The 21217-nt window shown below is 40.3% G+C and overlaps 1 protein-coding gene across 1 annotated transcript in view; it reads left to right on the plus strand.

Annotated features, from left to right (window-relative positions):
• cacna1ha (calcium channel, voltage-dependent, T type, alpha 1H subunit a) overlaps positions 1 to 21217 on the plus strand; it is a 55322-nt gene that overhangs the window by 1711 nt on the left and 32394 nt on the right. The window contains 8 exon segments of the mRNA XM_051073854.1: positions 103 to 200; positions 5555 to 5714; positions 8793 to 9117; positions 12225 to 12317; positions 13615 to 13853; positions 14619 to 15172; positions 18105 to 18271; positions 18569 to 18763. Coding sequence (XP_050929811.1) covers positions 103 to 200; positions 5555 to 5714; positions 8793 to 9117; positions 12225 to 12317; positions 13615 to 13853; positions 14619 to 15172; positions 18105 to 18271; positions 18569 to 18763 — 1831 coding nt within the window.

The raw sequence follows: 21217 nt of genomic DNA on the forward strand, positions 1-21217 counted from the left end.
TGTGTGTGTGTGTGTGTGTGTACAGTTTTGTTTATGCGAATCATAAGACATGAATTGAAACTCTCTCTCCCTGCCTTTCTCTCATTAAAATTGTGTCCTCAGGGTGATGGAGTATTCTCTGGATGGCCATAATGCCAGTCTGTCGGCCATCCGTACCGTCCGGGTACTCAGGCCGCTGCGGGCCATCAACAGAGTTCCAAGTAAGTTGTTGCAGTTGCTGTGTGTTGCAGTTAAGTTGAGCATGTGGAAACTCACTTTATTTAACTTTATTGCTTGAGATCCAGAGCTCTGATAGTTTTAGATTCTTGCCAATTAATTATCAATTAGTGACTGATTAACACCAGAGATGTGACTGGAATTAACTCTTTTTATAACATAATTTTGATAACCACAGAAAAATGTAAGTAACTATATGTGACTTAGAGTGATAAAATAGACTACTTATTCATAAAGCAAACAATATTTGCAAGTGATGTTTATGTTTACACATATAAATACTAGATATGATTAACTAACAGAGGATTTTGCATTTACTTTGAAACAATCTTTTATAAATAGTTATGAATAAATATGAATATTCATCTGCTGCACAGCAAACAATCTTTCATATTCCATTACTTCTTATTGTAACAGGGGATTATGCATAAGTGTTTTGATGTGAGCTTATCATCGTTTTTCCAGTATTCTGCACAAAAGTTATGTGCTCCTGACATAGAGCTACTGTGAGTTCCCATGTGATGTGTAATTTTCTAACTTTAAAAATTATGCTAGCCACCTTTTGACATTTAAGAAGTTTGCATCATACCATACAAAAGCAAACCCGTGTGTAAAAATGTTTTATGTTGGTGTCTGTGTTCTCACCACTTAGTGGTAAGTTGACCGATGATCAGGGACTTGATGTTTGCTTTAATCTCATTTCCAGAGGTTGTACTGTGCCAGTGCTGAGCGAGAACTCGCACATAGTTTGTCATTTTCCTAAAAGCTCAGTGACAGAAGTGGTCATGAATCTACAGCTAAAGAGGATCACTGGACAATGGTGTCATAACAACGTACAAGATTATTAACCAGCATACATTAGGCAAGTGGCCAAGCTGTTTTTTCAGACTCAGGCTGCCAGTAGCGGTGGCCATTTTGTTCAGTGTACCTCTCTTAAACAGGTTTATAGACGGGGTTTTAAACATTTCTCTTTGTCTGTCTTCTTGTACATTGTACTATTTTAGTCTGATGTCAACCTGTTAGGAATTTTTACTGAATAAACTGATTTTATTGTTCATAAAGTACAATTTATTGAATAACTATTCTTACAACATTGGAGAACCCATGGGATTATTATTGGAGTAGTTCAGTTCAGTTTTATTAGTCATATGTAGGTTAACACAGGGTCAGCGGTACAATGAAATGTGTGGTACTACATTGTATATGTTGACAGGGTTAGAGATGTCTGCTAGCTGTCTGGCTGCAGTTAAAAGACTGTGTGTGTGTGTGAGTGAGTGCGTCCGTGCGCACTTGAATGATGACCCCACTTTCCCAGAATAAACCAGTTTTAGCATGTGACACAGGTTGACCTGAGATTCTCCCACGTAGATGATGACGTTATATATTTGTACAATGTGTGTTTCAGTTTGTGTGTGTGTGGGCGCTTTGGGCGCTGCAGATAACCCAAACACGATCATAAAGCATGGCAGGTTGTCTGTTTCTCTCAAGCTATCATCACAAACAGTCTCTCACACGGGAACACACACAAATTCATTGTTCTACCTCTGTGAGGACAAACAAATTTAACGTTAACCTTAACCTTATTGCTAAGCTAACAGCAGCCCTGAAAAACAATCTTTGCAGCTGTGGACAAGGTGAAGTAAAACTTAAATTATTGTAACAAGTTTTTCAGCTGCTCCCTGAAGGGAGATGGAGAGAAGGAAGGAAGGAGAGGGTGACAATGAGAGGTATAACTTGGGGGCTGGGAACTCAAGGTCAGTGTAGATAAAGACAGACACAAACATACCTCAAAGCTCACAACACTGGAGGTAAACACAATCAGAGAAACCCTTAGGATGTTTAAGACCGGCTTTCGTCCTCCATTTTTCTTCTTTTTCTTCCCCTTTCATGCTCCATCTTTTCTTTAGTTTTCTTCTCTATCTGAATACTGATGAGAGATCAAGTATTTGAGGGTGCAGCCAGGCTAAAGTTTTTCTCTCCCTACTTAGCGTCTCTGTTTGTGTCTAACCATCTAACCATTCCGCCATCACTCTGTCCTGTCTGTTTGTCTTTCCTCGTAAGTGGATGGGAAATCTCCATTGTTAGACAGATGTTAAATGTGTTTTTGTGCTGTAGCCTAGATACAGTGAGCAACCCTCTCTGTTTATTTCATGTTTACAAGGCTGCTTCGTGCGCGTGGGGGGTGGAGGTGGGGTTCTGCTAACCCTCTGCCAACTGTCTTGCACACTGCATGTGCATGTGCACACACAGTCACATACTTATTTTCCCCTTGTCCTGTTACATACGTTGTTAAGTTTCTTTTCAATGGTACAAGTAACTGGAATGCAGGTATTTTATTTTACCTGATTGACAGCTTTACCACAGCTGATCTGTTAATTTACTTTATGTGCTGCAGACAACAACTTATTTGGCCAGACAGATTTAATTACTCCAGTACCTAATCTAAGAAGCTATTTTATGATTTTATCACAAGTTCTTATCATAGTTTAAGCCCACAGTCTATAATCATACTGCTTGTGCATTTATTAGTGTTGGTGGTAGTGTTATTACTATTAATGTTTCACTGTTCTGTCATTATTATTCCTTTAGCTACAATAATAATAATAATGATAATAATAATAATTATTATTATTGCCATTTACATTTTGACTTAGTCTGTGTATTTGCAATGTTGTCTTTCTGTTACCCCATCCCCCCACCCCCCTCTCTCTGTCGAGAGACCGGTCGAGGCAGATGACCACCCACCCTGAGTCCAGCTCTGCTCGAGGTTTCTGCCTCTTAAAAGGAAGTTTTTCCTTGCCACAGTTGCCTAGTGCTGCTCATGGTGGGATCTGTTGGGTTTCTCTCTGTAAATTTCACAAGATAAAGAGTACCGTCTAGACCTGCTCTATATGTACAGTGCCTCGAGATAACTTCTCTTGTGAATTGGTGCTGTATAAATAAAATTGACTTGACTTGACTTGCTTTCCACTTTTGACTGGCAGATAAATCTTTTTTTCAGAATTTAAGGCCTAAGGAAACCTTACTAATTCCAATGGGATGACTTTCTGGATAAATGGCCTGGATAAACACTCTCATCAAGTCTGCCACATGTGTGCCACTCGAATGCATTAGTTTAATTAAACCTATCCCAACACAGTGCATTGTAACCTTGGGAGTAAATATGTTGTCAGTCTAGTTTTAAATCTCTCCTGTATTGTTTAAAGCAGTGAAATTCAGTGTATTGCTGTATTGAATCCCCATACTCAAAATGGTGTACGGAGAAACCATTAGTATTCTGCTTAGGGGATGTCAGTCCTCTGAAAATGTTTGTGTTTGCTGAGCAAATTTCTCTGCACACAGATTCCTCTATAGAAAGGCATCTATGCGATGTTTACCCAGTGTGTGCATGTGTATGTTTCCATGTGCTGATTGCCTACTTCACACAAACTGTATAGTATGTATGAGTGTGTGTCTATAGTGTGTCTCTGGAGTATTGCCGTCTACCCCTGAAACATGCGGACAGACATACTCATCTCCAGTTTTATGATGAAATATGTACAATTAGAATGCGTTGAAGGTCTTTGCCTGTCTGTACAGTACATTCTCTATTTCATGAGAAACAGGAAATGGCAGAAGAGAAAAGCTAGTTAGCAGATATATAAAGGCAGGCACTGTATGTAAAACATGGACAATTCCATTAAAAACACGAGAAAATATGCCAGATATTGATGATTAGACAATGATTTTAACTGGACTTTTCAATAATTGAACATGTTGTAACTCCTCCCTGTGTGTCTGACTGACCAGAAGTGATACTGTGATTTTCTGGTTTCTGTTTCACCTCAAGGCCATGACCGTGAGCTTTGTCTTGATGGATTGACGGTCACCTGCTTGGCCTGTCACAAAAACACATTTCTTGATCTGCAGCTGAACTGTGAACAGTCACTCATTAAGAGAGGATGGATGAACTGATAAATAATGGATGGACTCAGAGTAGAATTTTTCTTAATTTTTCCATCCAGACTAAAGTCAAAATTCATCTTTGTAGATTTCCTGCTGTGCCACTATGTAGAAAATATGTCCTAGACACAGTCTTTGTTCCTAATGAGTGCACAAAAAAAGCACACATGGATAAACACAAATAAAAAGATAGACACTAAACGCTGATGAGTCATTCCCTCTGAGTGGGGACAGTTAGTGCTTTTGAGTAACAACATCAGGACACTTTCTATACTTGTAAACAAGAGGGGGGCTTTCAGATCTCCATTATTTTGTTTTCAGTGTTGACTTTATTTTCTCCACAAGTTTTTGTGATTCAAATCAATAATTATATACAATAACATTGTCAGTCATAGTATTCAAACGTGTAATTTCATAAAAGCATTAACCATACATTTAGACCAAACTGTGGACACAAAATGGAGAAAGTTAAGTAACAGATTGTAATTTCCATCAAGATGAATGACTAGAATTGTTAATTGTAATCACAGCATCTGGCTAAATGCATAGGGCTATTAATTTATATATGAATTATTTAATTATTTTAAATTCAAAGTAGGAGACAAATCAAGAATGTTAACATACATTACTGTGTTTAAAAACACACCTAAATAATCAGTGTTTAATTTATGCACAATAAATGCAAATGTACTTTGATAATATAGCTTCTGGCACAAAATTGAATTTGAACACTGGTGAGGCTAGTGCAGATTTTGCATATCCTGATTGTAAAACCCACAAATAAACCATATTTTCACTTGTCGTCAATTCAGGCAGACCTTTCTCTTACAATGATGTGGTTTAAACACTCAAAAGACTAAATGTTGGAGACTGGAGGAGAGGCTCATCATTGCCACTGTCAAAATTAGCAGTTACACCGTGGCACTGCCACAGCATAATATTACTGTACTGCAAGTGTGGTCAGTGTGACAAGGCTGTGATATATGTGAAAAGGGGACAGAATCTATTGTGAGGACCTCAGGGACTGGATCCCTGACTCTGCTGACGCTAAACACATCTGACAAGTGGAGATGGATTCTGAACGCACATGGTTAGATAATACTAGCCACAGGGAAGCTGCAAGTTCAAATCCCAGAGGATGAAATAATGTCAAGCTGTCACTTTCAGTATTGTCATCACTTGTAATTATATTGGTTGTGGGCATGAAGTTGTGGGTTCCAAGCTCGCAAGATCAATAGGGGTTGTCAGGTTGTGGGGTAACCAGAGGGCAGGTAAAAGACTCACTGCTGCATCAGATGTAAAACTCAGGTAAATATATATGTGAACTTAAAACAGTAGTATTTGTCAAAATAATAGTTGCTGATTACATCTTTATTCTTTGTTTCTCACTTTGTAGGTATGAGGATCTTGGTGACACTGCTGTTGGACACCCTGCCCATGTTAGGAAATGTCCTCCTCCTCTGCTTCTTTGTCTTCTTCATCTTCGGCATTGTGGGAGTCCAACTGTGGGCGGGACTTCTGCGGAACCGCTGTTTCCTGGGAGAGGATATCAAAAAGTAAAGAATTTGTCTGAATTTGTGTTTGGTTTTTTGTTTTTCAGCATTTCCTCATGTCCCGCTGGGCTGGAAGTAACACAAATGGCCCCTAGGAAATTGCCTCTTCAAGACCTCAGATAAATCTAGATTAGATTAGAAGAAACAATTTGCCGAGAATAGGATCAGATTCAAGTTCTTTTTCTTTGGGTGTGGGGAAAACAGGGATGATTGAAAAATAAAAATTAATGCCATCAAGAGAGTCAGATCAAATTTTAATTTCCCCCTCAAATAGAAAAAAATCCCACCATTAGTGCTGCTTTGTAAATGCTGTTCTCCACATTCACGTGGTGACCAGCAGTGCCTCTAGAAATCTTCAAACATGTTCAGGTCATTTAATTTAAACATGATCTTTCCATCTGTGCTCTGCCCTTTCCCTTCTCTTCTTTTCATTACATCTCTATTATTTTCTCACTCTCTGTCACTTTCTTTTGCTCCCTCTTTTGTCTTGTTAGAGTCTGTGCTGAGTTGTCATAGGGAGTAACAGCCATCTGTTCCCTGTAGTTAAATAAAGAGAGTATACAAACAGAGCCCTCAGGATGTAAACCACTGTATAGCCACACACATGGGATGGAGAGTGAGAGAGAGAAAATACTGATGTGGATTGAGATGAGGATATAGTCTCAGTCCAGTGTTTTTTAATCTTGTTAATGAAGAAATAAAATCCCTGCCCTTTGCAGATGATGTGGTTTTCAATCTTAAAATTATATAAAGTAAAGCTTGAACAAAATTTGAACCCAAGAAAAACAAATTACAAATTTTCCAAAAAGGGTCCCTGGATAAAAAAATAATTTTAATTCACACGGGGATAATTGAAGAGAACACTATAACAACCGAGGACTTATCAGCACAACAGGAAATTACTACACTGAAAAAAACATTTCATATTTTGTGGAATGAAGTGATAAAATCCCCAAATAAATTTATCCTGCTCAGACCAGACTGTGCAAAATGGCAGACCACTTATGCTGACCCAGACCTGAGAAAAATCTTAACAAGGCACAGGCGCTGTCAACATGAGATAGCAGTCAGTAGAAACGCTTCAGCACAGACAGACCTGTTGTCCAAAGAGAACGTAACTGTGTTCACACCTCCTAAAGAGAACTGGAGAGGAAGCCGCACTACCTTCGACACTGCACATGTTGTGAAAATATTAGATCCATTTTCCCAGATTTGTGTTATCTGGTTTTGTGATGAAATATAATAAGAGAAATTATAGATAAGAGACAAACCTTCACTATCTCCAAAATAGGACAAAAAGGCATACATACGCACACTAATACAGACAGAGAAAAGATCAGAGTCACCAATTTAGCCATGGGGAGTGAAATCAGTAAGTAGAAGAAAAAAACTGGCTCAAGGTCCACAACCTGAGGAAGCCAAAAATGTCATGTAAAAATCCTTGAACTATTCTGTTTTTGATGTAATGGTACAAATTGTACCAGAGTTAATGTTACTGGATCCTCTCTGTGTGTAAGAGAGAAAGAGACAAAGACAGAACAGCAGCTTAATATTTCATGGCTGAGGCTGCTGTGTTTTCTCTCACAGAACAAATGGTTGTCTGACCTCCGGTACAATTCAAATCCTGACTATCTGATGTAACTAACGCACATGAACGCATACAAAGTCATGCATTTGCTTTTCTCTGGTTAGTTTTTGGAAATCATAAGGAAGCTAACATTTCCTACATGACTCTTGTATACATTAGATTCGAGTAAGAGTTGCTTTTGAGTCTTTTGATTCTATTTACCATGTGGTATAGTGTGATGTCTTGCTTTTGCAAAGTCCATCTCCAGAATGCTTCACAGGCCTGGAAAGTAACAACATTATTTTCTTCAATGCCAATGTGCAGTCTTAAGACAATCACTTCAGCATTCATAGTTGATGTGTCATGAGTTCAAGTGGGCAAAGATATGGACGCAAAAGCAGCCAGAGTCAGCATGTAGGGTGAAAATGCAGATTATTTGTACAAAGATCAGGCTTTAAAGTCCACTACATGTAGGCAGGAGTCAGACAAACAAATACTAGAGTCTGCACATAACCTTAATAGCAATAGAAATGATAGCTGGAATGGCTGAAGCACTAAAGGAATAAGGCAACAGACAAACCTTTATCAAACTGGTCCCTCCCCACCAGCAATTCAAGAGCAAAAGTCAGTCCACATAAAGGCACACTCACTGTTGTGGAGGGCTCTCCATTTTGAGGGTGGGAGAGTATAAATAAGCAGGTAAAGTGTGGGACGCATTCACCGCTCTCTACCATAAGTAGGAAACAGCTGTCACCATGGATACTGATACTTGCCTTGTTCACTGAGCTTTTGACTTATGTGCTGTTTTCCTTAAATGCAAAATATCCTGAAAACAATTAGCAAGTGCTGTAAGCTATATGGTATTTTCTGTTCTTAATTCAAGCAAACTGTATATACAATGTGAATGAATTAAGAGACAAAGAGATTGTTTCCTTTTGGTTTATGGTACTTCCTACATATTAAATGATATTTGTCTTATTCCTCCCTGATAGACAGTGTAGGGAGGACGTAGCATGAACAAAACCATATTTGACTCAGCAGCAAGAGAGATTTTCTGTTCCTCCATTCTCGGCTGGAGCAGTTAACACTGGCACAGACTCATTGTTTTAGGGTTTGGTTGTCCACTTCCACTCTTCACTTTCTCTCGCTCTTAATTTGGTAAACCCTTCATGTGAATGCACAAACAGAAGTGGAGTGGATAGGATGAGGATGTAGTGGCCAAAATGAGACTGAGGCTACCTCCCTATAAAGTAAGATTTATTGACCTGAATTGACTGGGTAGAGACAGTTTTGATCAAAAAAAGGATTGAATTAAAAAAATGTTAGAGATTTGTTTCTAGGGATTATAAACCACAGAATCTACCACTCAAGCTCCTGCAAAATAAGAAGCTGCAGCTTTGGCTACAATGAGAACAAAAGGGGATCAGCCATAATTTAAGTAACATCTTTACTAATGTATTGCTACACCACAGTTTTGTGTTTTATACTTCTGTTATTATTCTTTTTCCATCCAGAATGTACAACTTGTCCATACATCCTTACTACATGTCCGAGGACGGCGAGGACAGTCCGTTCATCTGCTCGGCTGCCCGCGAGAACGGGATGCTGCGCTGCCACGATGTGCCGCCCTACAGCGAAGGCGGGGCCGAGTGTTCACTGGCCGCTCCCTTCCAAAGTTCAGCTCTGATTGGGTCGACCCCCACAGTGGGAGGGGCCAGTGTCAATGGCTGCGTCAACTGGAACCAGTACTATAACGTGTGTCGCCCCGGGGACATCAACCCTCACAAGGGAGCCGTCAACTTTGACAATATTGGCTATGCCTGGATAGCCATATTCCAGGTAAGCAGGGCAAAAGTGCAGATTTGGACGTGGAGGCTAACACCTGGAAAGCTTGTTGTTATTTGTAAGATTTTGTAGAAGATTTCAGTGTCAATTTAATTTTTTTTCCCCAAGTGTATTGAAATTTCAGAGTCATCCTGTCAGGCATTGCTTCACTCAGGCCATCAGAGGGCATATACCATGACCTGAAAGCCCTTTCCTCTCCACACGCTGGTTGTGACGATATCTTTTTCTTTTTCCCCTCTCACTGATTCCAGTTCCCTAGGTGACCATAACAGCCTTTTTTCCTATCACAGTCTTTGTGCTAACACTGTCTGTGCTGTTGTGATATGAATTCCAGCCCCTCTAATAGATCTGTCCAGGACCGTCTGAAAAATCTGTCTGTGTGTGTAATGGGCTTTGACTTGCACAACACGACTTCCTCAAAGAGTCTTACTGAGCCTTACCAATAAATTACCCCAAACAGCACAAACACTGAACACACACACACACACACACACACAAACAGACAAGCTAATCCCCGTTAGGTACTCACAACTTTCCAGTGTATATCTTGGGGGGGGGGGTCTCAGCTCCCAGTGAGATGGTTTAGCACGCATGACTTTGAGTCTTAGATGAGATTAATTTTCTAGCAAGGTGTTTGATGTGTGTATACATTTCACAGTGGCTGTTTGCTCTCAGTGTACAGCCACAAACTCTTTAACTAATTTGCGTTTTAATACATAAAGTCATTTTTGAATCTGTCCTAACTGCCAGTGTTAAAGATGCAAATTATGTCTAGAAAAGTTTCATGTATTAGTCACGCTGGTGCAGTTGTGTAACATGATAAACTGAAGTTCGGATTAGAAGTTTGTATCATTTGGTTCGTCTCATGGTCTATGTGTTTAAAATGTGTTAACATAAATAAGAGTATCAACTTAGAAAAGGAGAGATACAGTTGGCAGGGTTCTGTTCAAATATGTTGCAAGCAAATTATAATGTCTTTAATAAGAGAAGTTGGAAAGTCCTCTAGTCTTAGCAAAAAAATGTTAAAAATTAAATGAAATGTTATCATTTGTCAGCGAAGGACCTCTGGCAATGGAAACATTTAAATAATAATGAAAGATCTGATCACATTAATTGTTTAGAAATACTCTGAACAAAACATTTTAAGCATTTTAATTATTTAACTGAATATCTGTTACCATGGAAATGGGGATAGAAACCAAGTAAAGGATGAGATAGGAAGAGAAGTGATGGAGATACAGATACAGAGGGGGAGAGATAGAAAATATGTTGAAAAAAGGTGTGCTATATTGAATGTTAAATGAGGTGCTTGGCTTGTTATCCCAGTCTACAGCTTTATTCCCTCAGAATATGTAAATATAAAGAACATGAATTATACATTTCTGCCCATGGCCTCAAATTGAGTCAATTCAGGGTTACCCTGGGACGCCTGCTGAGTACAACAAGCTGCTAACATGTCACGTTGGATACCAACCGCAACCAAGCCTGTGGCTTAAAATATACCATGGCAGCTTCCCTTGTTGATTCCTTTACTGATTGTAGAGGTATCTTCAATTTGGTCATCACCACACACAGTTTAAGAACCAGTTAATGGAGAAAATCAAAGCTGGGAGTGAATAAGCGAGAAAGAGGAAGGACTGTCACATGAAGAGGTAGAGAGGAGAGATAAAGGATGACTGGAAGAGCAAAGGCCACTAAGGGTTATCAGGCCAGTGTTTCCATCAACCTGCTGGTTAATGACTACTGACCCTGTACACGTGCTCTGACAGACTGTCCATTAGAGTCCAGGAACAATGTGTTAGTTCAGTCATTAGCATGCATTACAAGGCTGAAGGCTTTGCTAGCTTCCTCTGATCTTTAAGGTGGGTCAGGAGCAGAGGATGGGGGTTAGCTGGGGGGGTCAGTGAGTGATTTGTTCAGGTCATCGCCTCCATCACCTCTCTTAAATTACCAGTGTCATCTGAGAATCTCCGCTTATCCTCCACATACATGTCATTGACGTTTATAAAATAGCTTTACACATGCATCAAGACTTACAGTCACATCTGCTCAAGTGTTGATGGACCTTAATGAATTGTCCTTTCTTTCATTTAGATAAAGAAGATATGCACTTTTATTGCAATTCTTGATTCATTGTATGAATGAGGGACAGTCTGTTCAGGTGTGAGGCCTGTGTGAAAATTGTCCTACAGGCCTAGTTTGACTTTTTTGCTACTTAGTTGTTATGTTAAAAAGATACACTATGCATTTATTTTAGAGGCATGTTTTTGCTCACAAATGAGAATCCTTGGTGGTTCAGTTAATCTGGTGCAAGTAGAGAATTCCAGAAAAGAGCGGATTAGTCGTCTCTGGGTCTGTGGGTGTGTGTGTGTGTGCGTTATGGTAAGTTTGTTTATGATTCTTTATCTATACACAGATATGCATGCATGGGCCTGTTGGCAGGTGTGTTTGTTTAGTGTGTATGTACTCATGCCGTTGTTGTGTGTGCTCTGGCAGTTTATGCTAATGTGTTATGCTAGCTGAGGTGTAAATGTTGAGGTGTGAGTGTATTATCGGCTCGGCTGAGGTGAGCCACTGCTTTCAGGTCTCAGCATCTCAACTGCTCATTAGCATTGTGGCTACATGAAAGAGCTGCGTCAGACCCCTGGCACACACACACACACACAGACATCTTGTACATCTATCTTTGTGGGGACTCATCATTGACAAAATGCATTCCTTAGCCTCTTAACCTAACCTTATTCTAACCTTAACCTTAAGACCGTTAACCCTCAAACAGTCATTTTAACCTGTGTGGTCCAGCATTTTTGTTCCCCGCAAAGCTGTCGGACCCCACAAGTACAGTAAAACAAACCTACACACACATACCCTTAAGACGTTGGAGGGACACCACAGGCTTTCTTCAGAGGAATAGCCATTAAAAACAGAATTGGAAATATACTCCATCTGACTGCTGTGGACTTTGAATATTCTGTGTGCACAGTTTTGTGCATGCGTGGGTGTGAAGACACAGCAGTGGAATATTTTTCTACTTTTCCTCTTCATTATAATACAGTGTCTCCCTCTCTGTCTCTCTGTGTCTTTTCTGTCTCTACTACCAGGTCATCACACTAGAAGGATGGGTCGATATCATGTACTATGTCATGGATGCACACTCCTTCTACAATTTTATATATTTTATACTGCTCATTATTGTAAGTACCAACTTGCGTTTATTTTTGCTTTAGTTAACCTTTATTTTACTTTAGTTAACTATTTGAATATGTTGCTAAGACTTAAGAAGTGAGCTCCAAAATAGCAGAATAATTAATTAGAAAATTAGAAATTAAACTTTTGATTGGGTCCAAAATATCTGGCCCAGATCTACATGAACCAGCATGGGTCTTTTTTTGACCTGGCATAAGCAAAAATCACTCCAGCATTTAATGAGCCCAAACCCAGTGAAGCTCAGTTTTTCACTGTTCCTGTAGTTTTGTAAAACAATGTGGCTTTTTGTTGGGGTAACTGCAGATTCTAGTTGTATTCATGACTTACCAGTGGAAAGTGGCTCAGAATATGAAGCTATATTCTGTATGTTCTTATACATAAATTTAATACTCACTTGCTTAACATAACACACTTGTACACTCAGTATTTTGGTTTGAATGCTCAACAAATATTGTATAACATGTTGCTATTTGTAATTCAGTTCTGCTTTAGAAATCCCAGAATAACTTTTCTAAAGTTAACCACTAAACTCTGCTTGGAGTAGAGCTCCCTTTTGTTGAACCTCATAGACCTCACATTGTGTATCATTTCACTCTTATCATGTTGTTGTGGGTTTTCAAAGATCCCTGCTTAGGCTATATTGTACAGTGCTGTATAAGTCCTTGTCCATGGTCAGGGGGAGCAGGGGGAGAGAGAGCAAAAAACAATACTGAGAGAGGTTGAGAGAGAAGGACTGAAAGAAAAACTGGGTGAGGAAGAAATTAAGATAAATGACAATGTCAGGGGAAAGAATTTTTAAAAAAGATGGAGAGAGTCTTTTTCTAATTTCCTGTCTCTCTCAATAACACACACACACACACACATTTGATTGTACTGTAATAGATATTTCTAACTTCCTGACAAGGCTTCCTCATCAGAGCATAATTTGAATTTCATATTTTCTAAATAATGATAAAAGCAAAGTCAGTTTTATCATCCCAGGATCCTGCCACATAGGCTGCATCTGAATGATATATAAGCTATAATAATGCCTCTTGTTGACACAGTGACTTATTACTCTTTTAATACCTTGAAGGGGGATGAAGTCATCAGTGAATTGGTCCCTAAATATTAAATTGATGAAGTAGCCACTGTGTTGATTTTCTGTTTTGCCAACAATATGAATTTCTTGTTGCTATAATAACACTTGTATAAAGCAGGTCATTGGGATGACAGTGATACATCATTATGAAGATCCATTGCTGCAGTTTTATCAGTTTAGCTGTTCTATACCTCCTCAACCAGGTGGGCTCTTTCTTCATGATCAACTTGTGCCTCGTGGTCATCGCCACCCAGTTCTCGGAGACAAAGCAAAGGGAGAATGCCCTGATGAGGGAGCAGCGAGCGCGCTACATGTCCAACGACTCCACGCTCGCCAGTTACAGCGAACCAGGCTCGTGCTATGAGGAGATGCTACGCTACATCAGTCACCTTTATCGCAAGTTAACACGCAGGCTGCAGAGGATATACTCTGGATGGCACAGGTTAGATGGTTTTCTTTACAATTTTCTTTGTACAACCTGGACATCTAAATCCACCCAAACAATTTTTGCACTCGGAAAATTTGTATTGTAGTTTCGGCAAGTTTGTGGTTTGCTAAGTTTTTATAAGCAGGGATATCTAGTCAAATTTAAGTGACGTAAATTGAAGTAAACATTTTCCCAAAAGGCTACAATGTAACTTAAAAGGTTTTTAATGGTCTAAAACATCCAGAGTAAAATTTGTGTTTGTTTACATCCATTTTACATCATTGTTCACTAATTATCAGGTGGATCAATTAGAAATACTCCAGAAATCAATCATTGAAGAAGGCCAGGTAAAAACTGGTTGCACCCTCTCTAAAATTCTGTACCTCTGTTGCCGCAGACTTTACAACATAAACCCATTTCATGCATGCTTGTAGATTTTCTGAAATATTATCAAAATGACCATCAAAACATTTCCCTTTATAGAAACATGTTTTCCCCAGGTTAAATTAATCGTGGCTTTGCCCAGCAGTTCAGTCTTTGCTGGTCCTCTTGTGTCTATTTGCAACACTGAGTCATGAGTCATTTGAGGAAACTAAAATGTGTTTTGTTGCGAGCATTTAATTTAGTGGGCTTTGGTAATTCTGTATCTCAATTGTAATGCAAGGCCCTCAAAACTGTTGAGAACCACATCCCTAGAGACATATTCAGAAACACACAAAAACACACACCTATATATAAACAATACTTTCTCTATATTCATGTCTCTTGTCCTTTGACCAGTAAACGGCGTAAAAAGGTGAATCCTAATGGAAGTGGTGGAGGCAGTAACGGCGGGGGTAATGGACACGGCCACGGTTCCAGCAGAGGCTGCGGAGGTTTGGGCCCGAATAGCGCGTTATGGCTGAGGCCCATTCATAACCTTCTGCAACACCATCAGCACCAGCACTGTCGCCTCAGCAACGGGGGCCAGCACACCATCAGCGTGGGAACCGCCGAACACATGGACGGAGAGGGGGGAGTTGGAGGAGGGGAGGAGCTGGAGATGAAGTCGCTTCCCGTCCGGAGAGGAAGCACAAATGGAAATAACAGCGGAGGTGGCAGCAGCGGCAACCCATCCGTCGTCACCCATGGCATGGGGGCATTGCTCGGGCGGCTGAACGGGGGCATGAACTATCCAACCATCCTGCCATCTTTCGTGTGCAGCTACAGCAGTAAGACGCCGCCGCCTCACTCCCAGCAGTGCAGGCCCAGTCCAGAGCAGCACCCACCAAACCACCCAGCGTCTGAACACACAGAGACACTGAACAAGCTCTACCAGCTCATGGGACAGCACAGTAAGAGGATGCACACACTGTACACACACACACTTTGAGTACACAGTACACCCAGGTTGGGTTACTCATCACCATAATCTTTTTCCTGTTAATCTTCAAATTTTGCTTCTGTTTTCTCATGCTTTTTCTTCATGTTTTCCACTGTCCTTTAATTCTCCCTCACATTTTATACTGATGCCTCACATTTCCCTTAGGCTCCATTACATTTTTGTTATCACTCTCACTTTTGTCTCCTGTTTTCATCTTTGTTTCTCGCTCTTTCACTTTACAAGTACCCCTGTCCTCTTCCCCACTTTGACCTGAGGTAGCCTGTGGCTACGTCTGCTGAGTGTGTGTGTGTGTGTGTGTGTTCATGAGCCTCAAGCAGCACTTAGAGAGTCCTGACAGGAAATCCATGTCTCAAGTGTTACAGTCATTAGGGCAGAGAGGTGGATAAAGGGGAGGATTGAGGGAATCAACATGGTGTGTGGGGAGCAGGACAGGCAGGAAAAGTAGCCAGCATAAAGTAACGTAAAACAAAAAACACAGGTATGCAGTGGTATTTTGAAAAATGTGGAAGCTGAAGGAAGAAACAGATGGAATTGAGGAGAAAGGCATAAAGTATGAAAGATTTTGATCCAGAGGGAGAGGCTGGGAGAGGGAAGCGTAGAGAGAAAAATAAATTAGATTAATAGAGAGGAAAAGAGGAGAGAGCGAAGAGAGTGGAAGGAAAAAAGAGAGTTAGCTCAGGGGACGGCACGAGGTAGAGAGAGAACAGGACAGAGAACTGACAACAGAGGAGACGATGTGAAGCTGTGTTTGTTGGGAGGAAAAAAAAACAAAAAAAAAAAAAACAGCAGCAGTATGATAGACTTGTCTGTTCTGTCTTAATGGGGGTAAGACTGCCAACAACAGCGCACATACTCTACACTCGCACACACACATTCACACACAGCTGGCTGCCGACACTCCAAACATAATTAAGTGCACGTGAATTAGTTCCTTGCTGGAGTGAAGAGTTACTATGTGACGTGTGATAAATACAGAAAAGACAGTGATGAGGAAGAGCTCCAAGACAGAAACAGGCTGAAGAACACCACTGGTGTCAGTGTGTTAAAACAGTCAATACTGATCTTCACACAGTCAATATGAGTGAGTATAATACTTAACCTGAAAGTACCTCACCACGACTACCAATGTGTGTTGAAGATCACACAATTTAAATCACCTTTAATTGACATTGATTTAATCATGTGCAGCGGATCTGTAGTCTCTAAATGTTTGCTTTCAGCTTTGTCAGATAACTCAATCTCAGCTTGTAATGGGATTAAAGTTTGAATTTCGTTTTTGTTTGAATAGCCCCTTTAGACTGTAAAAACACCAGTGTTCTTTGGCATATTTTTCAAGTTGGGGGCTCTCAAATCTAATAGTAGCATAAATGTAATCTAATCTAACCTAATATAATGTAATGTGGGGTTGGGGATGAATTTGAGCAACCTTTTTGCCAGACAAATTTTTTTCTGGTAAAAGAATTTGTGAGAATGCAGAACAATCTGTCAAGAGTTGGAGTCAAAATGCTTAGATAAACAGACATGGAAATTTATTTGCAGCAGTAAAAGATCATAAAAAACAACGAAACATGATGACAACAACTCTCACAACCCGTTTTTTTAATAGCTTGAGGTAGCGTTGTAAACAACACAATGTGCTGTTTGAAGCTGCTTTTGAAGAGCTGATGTTTCCAGAAGTCATGCTTTGCCTCTGTTGGTTTTCAGCTGTGCTTTGCAGTTCCTCCGTTCTGATTTTAAGAGGATGTAGTCAGAGAACAGAGGGTGAGAGGAGTCAGCCAGGATCTTGCGAGGTGTGGGCGAGCTCACAGTACTCACTGCAGAAACTTGTTTTGGCTCTCTACCGAGATAGGACATCCCTTCAGCACTGCATGCAAAATTTCACTTGCATTATATTCCTCCAGCTTTATCATCACACCATAATGTCTCACTCACTTTGTATTTAATGTTTAAAAATTATAATGTCTTTTTTCTGTCATAAGTCAAAGAAATCACCAAAGCCAACGTAGTCTAGGTGAGAGAAGAGAAGTGTCGCCTTTAGTTATCCTGCACTCACAGCAATAAGCTTAATGAGCAGCAGCAAGTGCTTTGCAGTGAATGATTGCCAGACATTTTTGCCCTGAGTTTTGCCTCTCAGACTGTATACAGTACAATCTCTTCTACCTTGTTGATGGAGGTTACTGGGGCTGTGCACAGCCAGAGTAGAAAACACAAAGTACAACTCAGGACTGAAAAAAACACTTCCACCTTCGCTAGATATTTTTTTATATATATAACATTAGATGTATGGTATCATTTTTCTAAAAAGCAGCTAGAATTGAATGTCACTCAAAGACAAAATAATAAAAGACAGTGTTCTTTTGTAGTAAGGAAATAAGTACAGCATCATTTTTAGAATGATTAATAAAACAGCAACAATAGAGCAGATAACTGGTTTAATTGTAATATGTTATTTGTTAGACTGATTTACATGTATAAATGTAGGATGTATTTTGGCATATACAACATAACTGTCACGTCAGTGTATAACTATATACAGTGTAAATACATTATTTATTTTTGATATGACATGATTTGCAAAAATCATATAATATTTTGAGATATTAGTGTAATAACTGCATAGATATGACACCATTGCTCCCAGATCAGTACTTTAAAATGTGCAGCATTGGCTTGGATCTGTCGTAAACAGTTCTTCATCATAAAGCTTGATTTACACACAGGTCCTGGCAATGAAACAACAAGTGCAACAAGTGAAAGGCTGATTAAAAATGAACACTGTTCACATTTGTCCTGCTCAGTAGCACAACAACGGCACATGAGGAGCCCTAGGAACAATCCCTCTGCAGTATCTGACCATCTCCACCCATTTCCCCTTGCTTCAGGTCGCCAGAGGCTGCTGTACCAGCTGGCAGGCGTGGTGCCCAGCCCTCTGCTCCTGGAGCTGCTCAGCTGCCCTCTGTGCGCGCGCAGCCTGGAGACCTTAGAGCTGGAACTGGGAGACCTGGAGGGAGGCAGAGGAGAGGCAGACGGACTGCACGACTTCCCCCAGGTCAGAATGGGTGACAATGCACTAATGATGCTGGTAAACAGGGATGATAAAGGTTGTGGAAGTGGTGATTTGGCATTAATGATGGTAATGATGACAGTCGAGTAAAAGTTCACAATTCACGACTACGTATGTATGAAAACAAACATACCGTAAATGAATTGGAGTTAATTTAAGAAATAAATTTGTACAGTCTAAAACTACAGCAATTACTAAAATTGTTATTGTATCCACATATATCCACAATCACAATCACATTTTCACCTTTATTGCCTCACTTTAAATGACTCTGTCTTCTAGGGGGGAGATCTGAGAGGTGGAAGAGGTCGGAGCAGGCGGCGGGGGGTCGTGGAGTACAAAAATGGAGTGGTACGGGCCTGGGTAGACTTCAGAGAAAAACTGAAGAGGATTGTGGAGAGTAAATACTTCAACCGTGGGATCATGATCGCTATCCTCGTCAATACACTCAGCATGGGGATAGAGTACCATGAGCAGGTGGGAATGTATATCCTGTTAGGATCAGTGGTTCAAAACTAAGGAGGCTGTCACTGACCTTTGGAGGAAAATTAGTGGTTTGGTGGGAAGTGTTGGCTCAGAAATGGTATTTGTGAGTGAAAATGGCATTTGGCTGTCTGAGAGTCTAAATGAGAGGAAATGAGGGTATAGTAGGGGAGGAGGCGGGGGTCGACAGGGGTGAGGGACTGAAGGAAGAAAGGGGAGGAGTGGAGGGAGCGCACTCCATCCCTCTTTCTCACACACAAATAGCCATCTAGGCACCGTCACACACTCTCCAGGATTATGTTTCTAGTTTACCCTGTGTGGCCAACATCTGGGAAGTATCGGCCTAATAATACCGCTTCCCATACCCTCCCTTCGCTTTTACACTCACTGATAGATTTGTGTGGTTTCACAGACACATTCATTTACAGAGTTTTTACACCCAAGTCAGTATATTTCACATGCACACACACGCACACAACCTTTTAATTTCCCACCAGAAAAGCAAATGGATGAAAAACCCAAAGAGAAGATTCTTGTGCGTGCACACGGTCCATACCCCTCCCCTCCTCTCTCAGTCTCTCTTTGCCTCCCTCTCCTCTAATTCTCTCTCCAGGGGATGTGTGTGTGTGTGTGTGTGTGTTTCTATCTTTGTGGTATAAACATAAGGAGCGACTGGGAGAGCCATGGCCTTATTGGGCCAATAACACACACATACACACACACACACAGACTGAAGTGTTATGTAAGAGTTCCTCCTCCCCTCAGTACTGATCATCCCCCTTTTGTGACACCTAGCCAAACTTTATGAGACTATGAGTGTATATGTGTGTGAAGAGGTGTATGAACGTAGGAGGCATAGTGTAGACTGTGTGAGTGTAGAGAGAGACAGGAAGAGGAGAGAGAGATTTAGAGAAATTGATTGATGCTTGTTTTGGCTATGTTTATACTGATTCCAGATTCGAACTAGATTGTTGATATCAGATCTGCGTGAAATGAAAAGTCCACATGTGAGCTGATTTATGCAAATTGATTTAAACCATATTGTCTGGCCACTCAAATCAGATCCTAAACTGTTCTTAACTTCACACACCTCACGACTTCACACATAGTAACACAAAGAGTATCATTAATTGGCCTTGACTACAACATAAAAACATGACTCTGGGTTCTGAAATGCAACTAGACGCTGTTACTGAAGAAAAACATGCAGATATTTTAACATTTTGTGTTTTTTTTAGGATTGTTTATATTTACACCAGTGTCCTGCTTTATAATCAAGGTTGTTCCTCTACCCTGCTTTGCCGGTTTGTGTGTGTGAGTGTGAGTCTCTATCTCAGTTGTATTTTCTTTCCTCGTATTCTTAAGGGCAAGGTCATACGCAGAGCTGTATTCACCAACACGGAAAATATCTCCTTGAGGGCAGAGAGAGAGCATTTAATTCTGATTGATCACCTGGTCTATTAAACTTCATGACGGTAGTGGAAAGCCAAGTCTGAAGCAGTAGTTTTGAATGTTCATTTGGGACCATGCATTACATTAAGTATATTGACCATATGGTTAAGAGCTTCTAATTACTTTGAGACCACTCACTTACAAATAATCATTGGCAATCTAGATCACCTATCATAAATGGGATGAGGTGGCAACTCAAGGGCACCTTGATGGGATTTACTGACGTAGGGAGCGCTTCTCATTTTGCCCACCGACATTTTTGATTTGAATAGAACATGCTCCTGTAACCTTTAATGCAGCTTCTGCTTCCTCCCACTTTCTTGTGCCTTTGCCAGAACCAGAATCAGAATTAAGTAAAGATAAATTTGTCATTCTGTGAAGCATAAAAACTGCTGTGTACGCTCTTTCATTTCCCTGGTGTGAAGACAGTGGGCCACAGAGGTAATGAAAATGCCATCGGTCCACTGTTAAATAATAATGTATGTGAGTCTAGCATTGTGTGTGCACAAGATAGAATAGCTGGCTGAGAGCTCTTTTAAAGCTTTGTTGAAGAGCTTTAAAGTTTTTATGTGCTGCCTGACTAGTCAGTGAAACACAGTTTGAACAAACAGCCAGAACAGCAAACGGCTAGTCTTTATATTGTCTGTCCAGCTCTTTTCTTTTTGTTTTTTCAAGTATGGCTTTATTTTTACTACACGGCAGGCTGCACTTGAGTCCCCTGACATTACTTCTGTGTTCTTTTATTTTTGCACAGGCATATCTGTTCTGGTTTTCAAGCTTCACGACTGCCCCAATTAATTCAAAAGCTCATCAGCCAAAAATAGTAAACATACAAAAACAGAGATGCAGTGTGCTTAAGATTACACAACCTTGCACAGCCCAATTCATATCGACAGTGAGGTCACAGTTATACCAGCTTTTGCAGTAATCTTCTCAAACTAGGGCAATACCACCCTGTAAAAACACCCCATTACAGGCAAAAGCTCTGTATTCAAA

The sequence above is a fragment of the Lates calcarifer genome, linkage group LG11, assembly GCF_001640805.2.
Source record: "Lates calcarifer isolate ASB-BC8 linkage group LG11, TLL_Latcal_v3, whole genome shotgun sequence".
NCBI lineage: Eukaryota > Metazoa > Chordata > Actinopteri > Centropomidae > Lates > Lates calcarifer.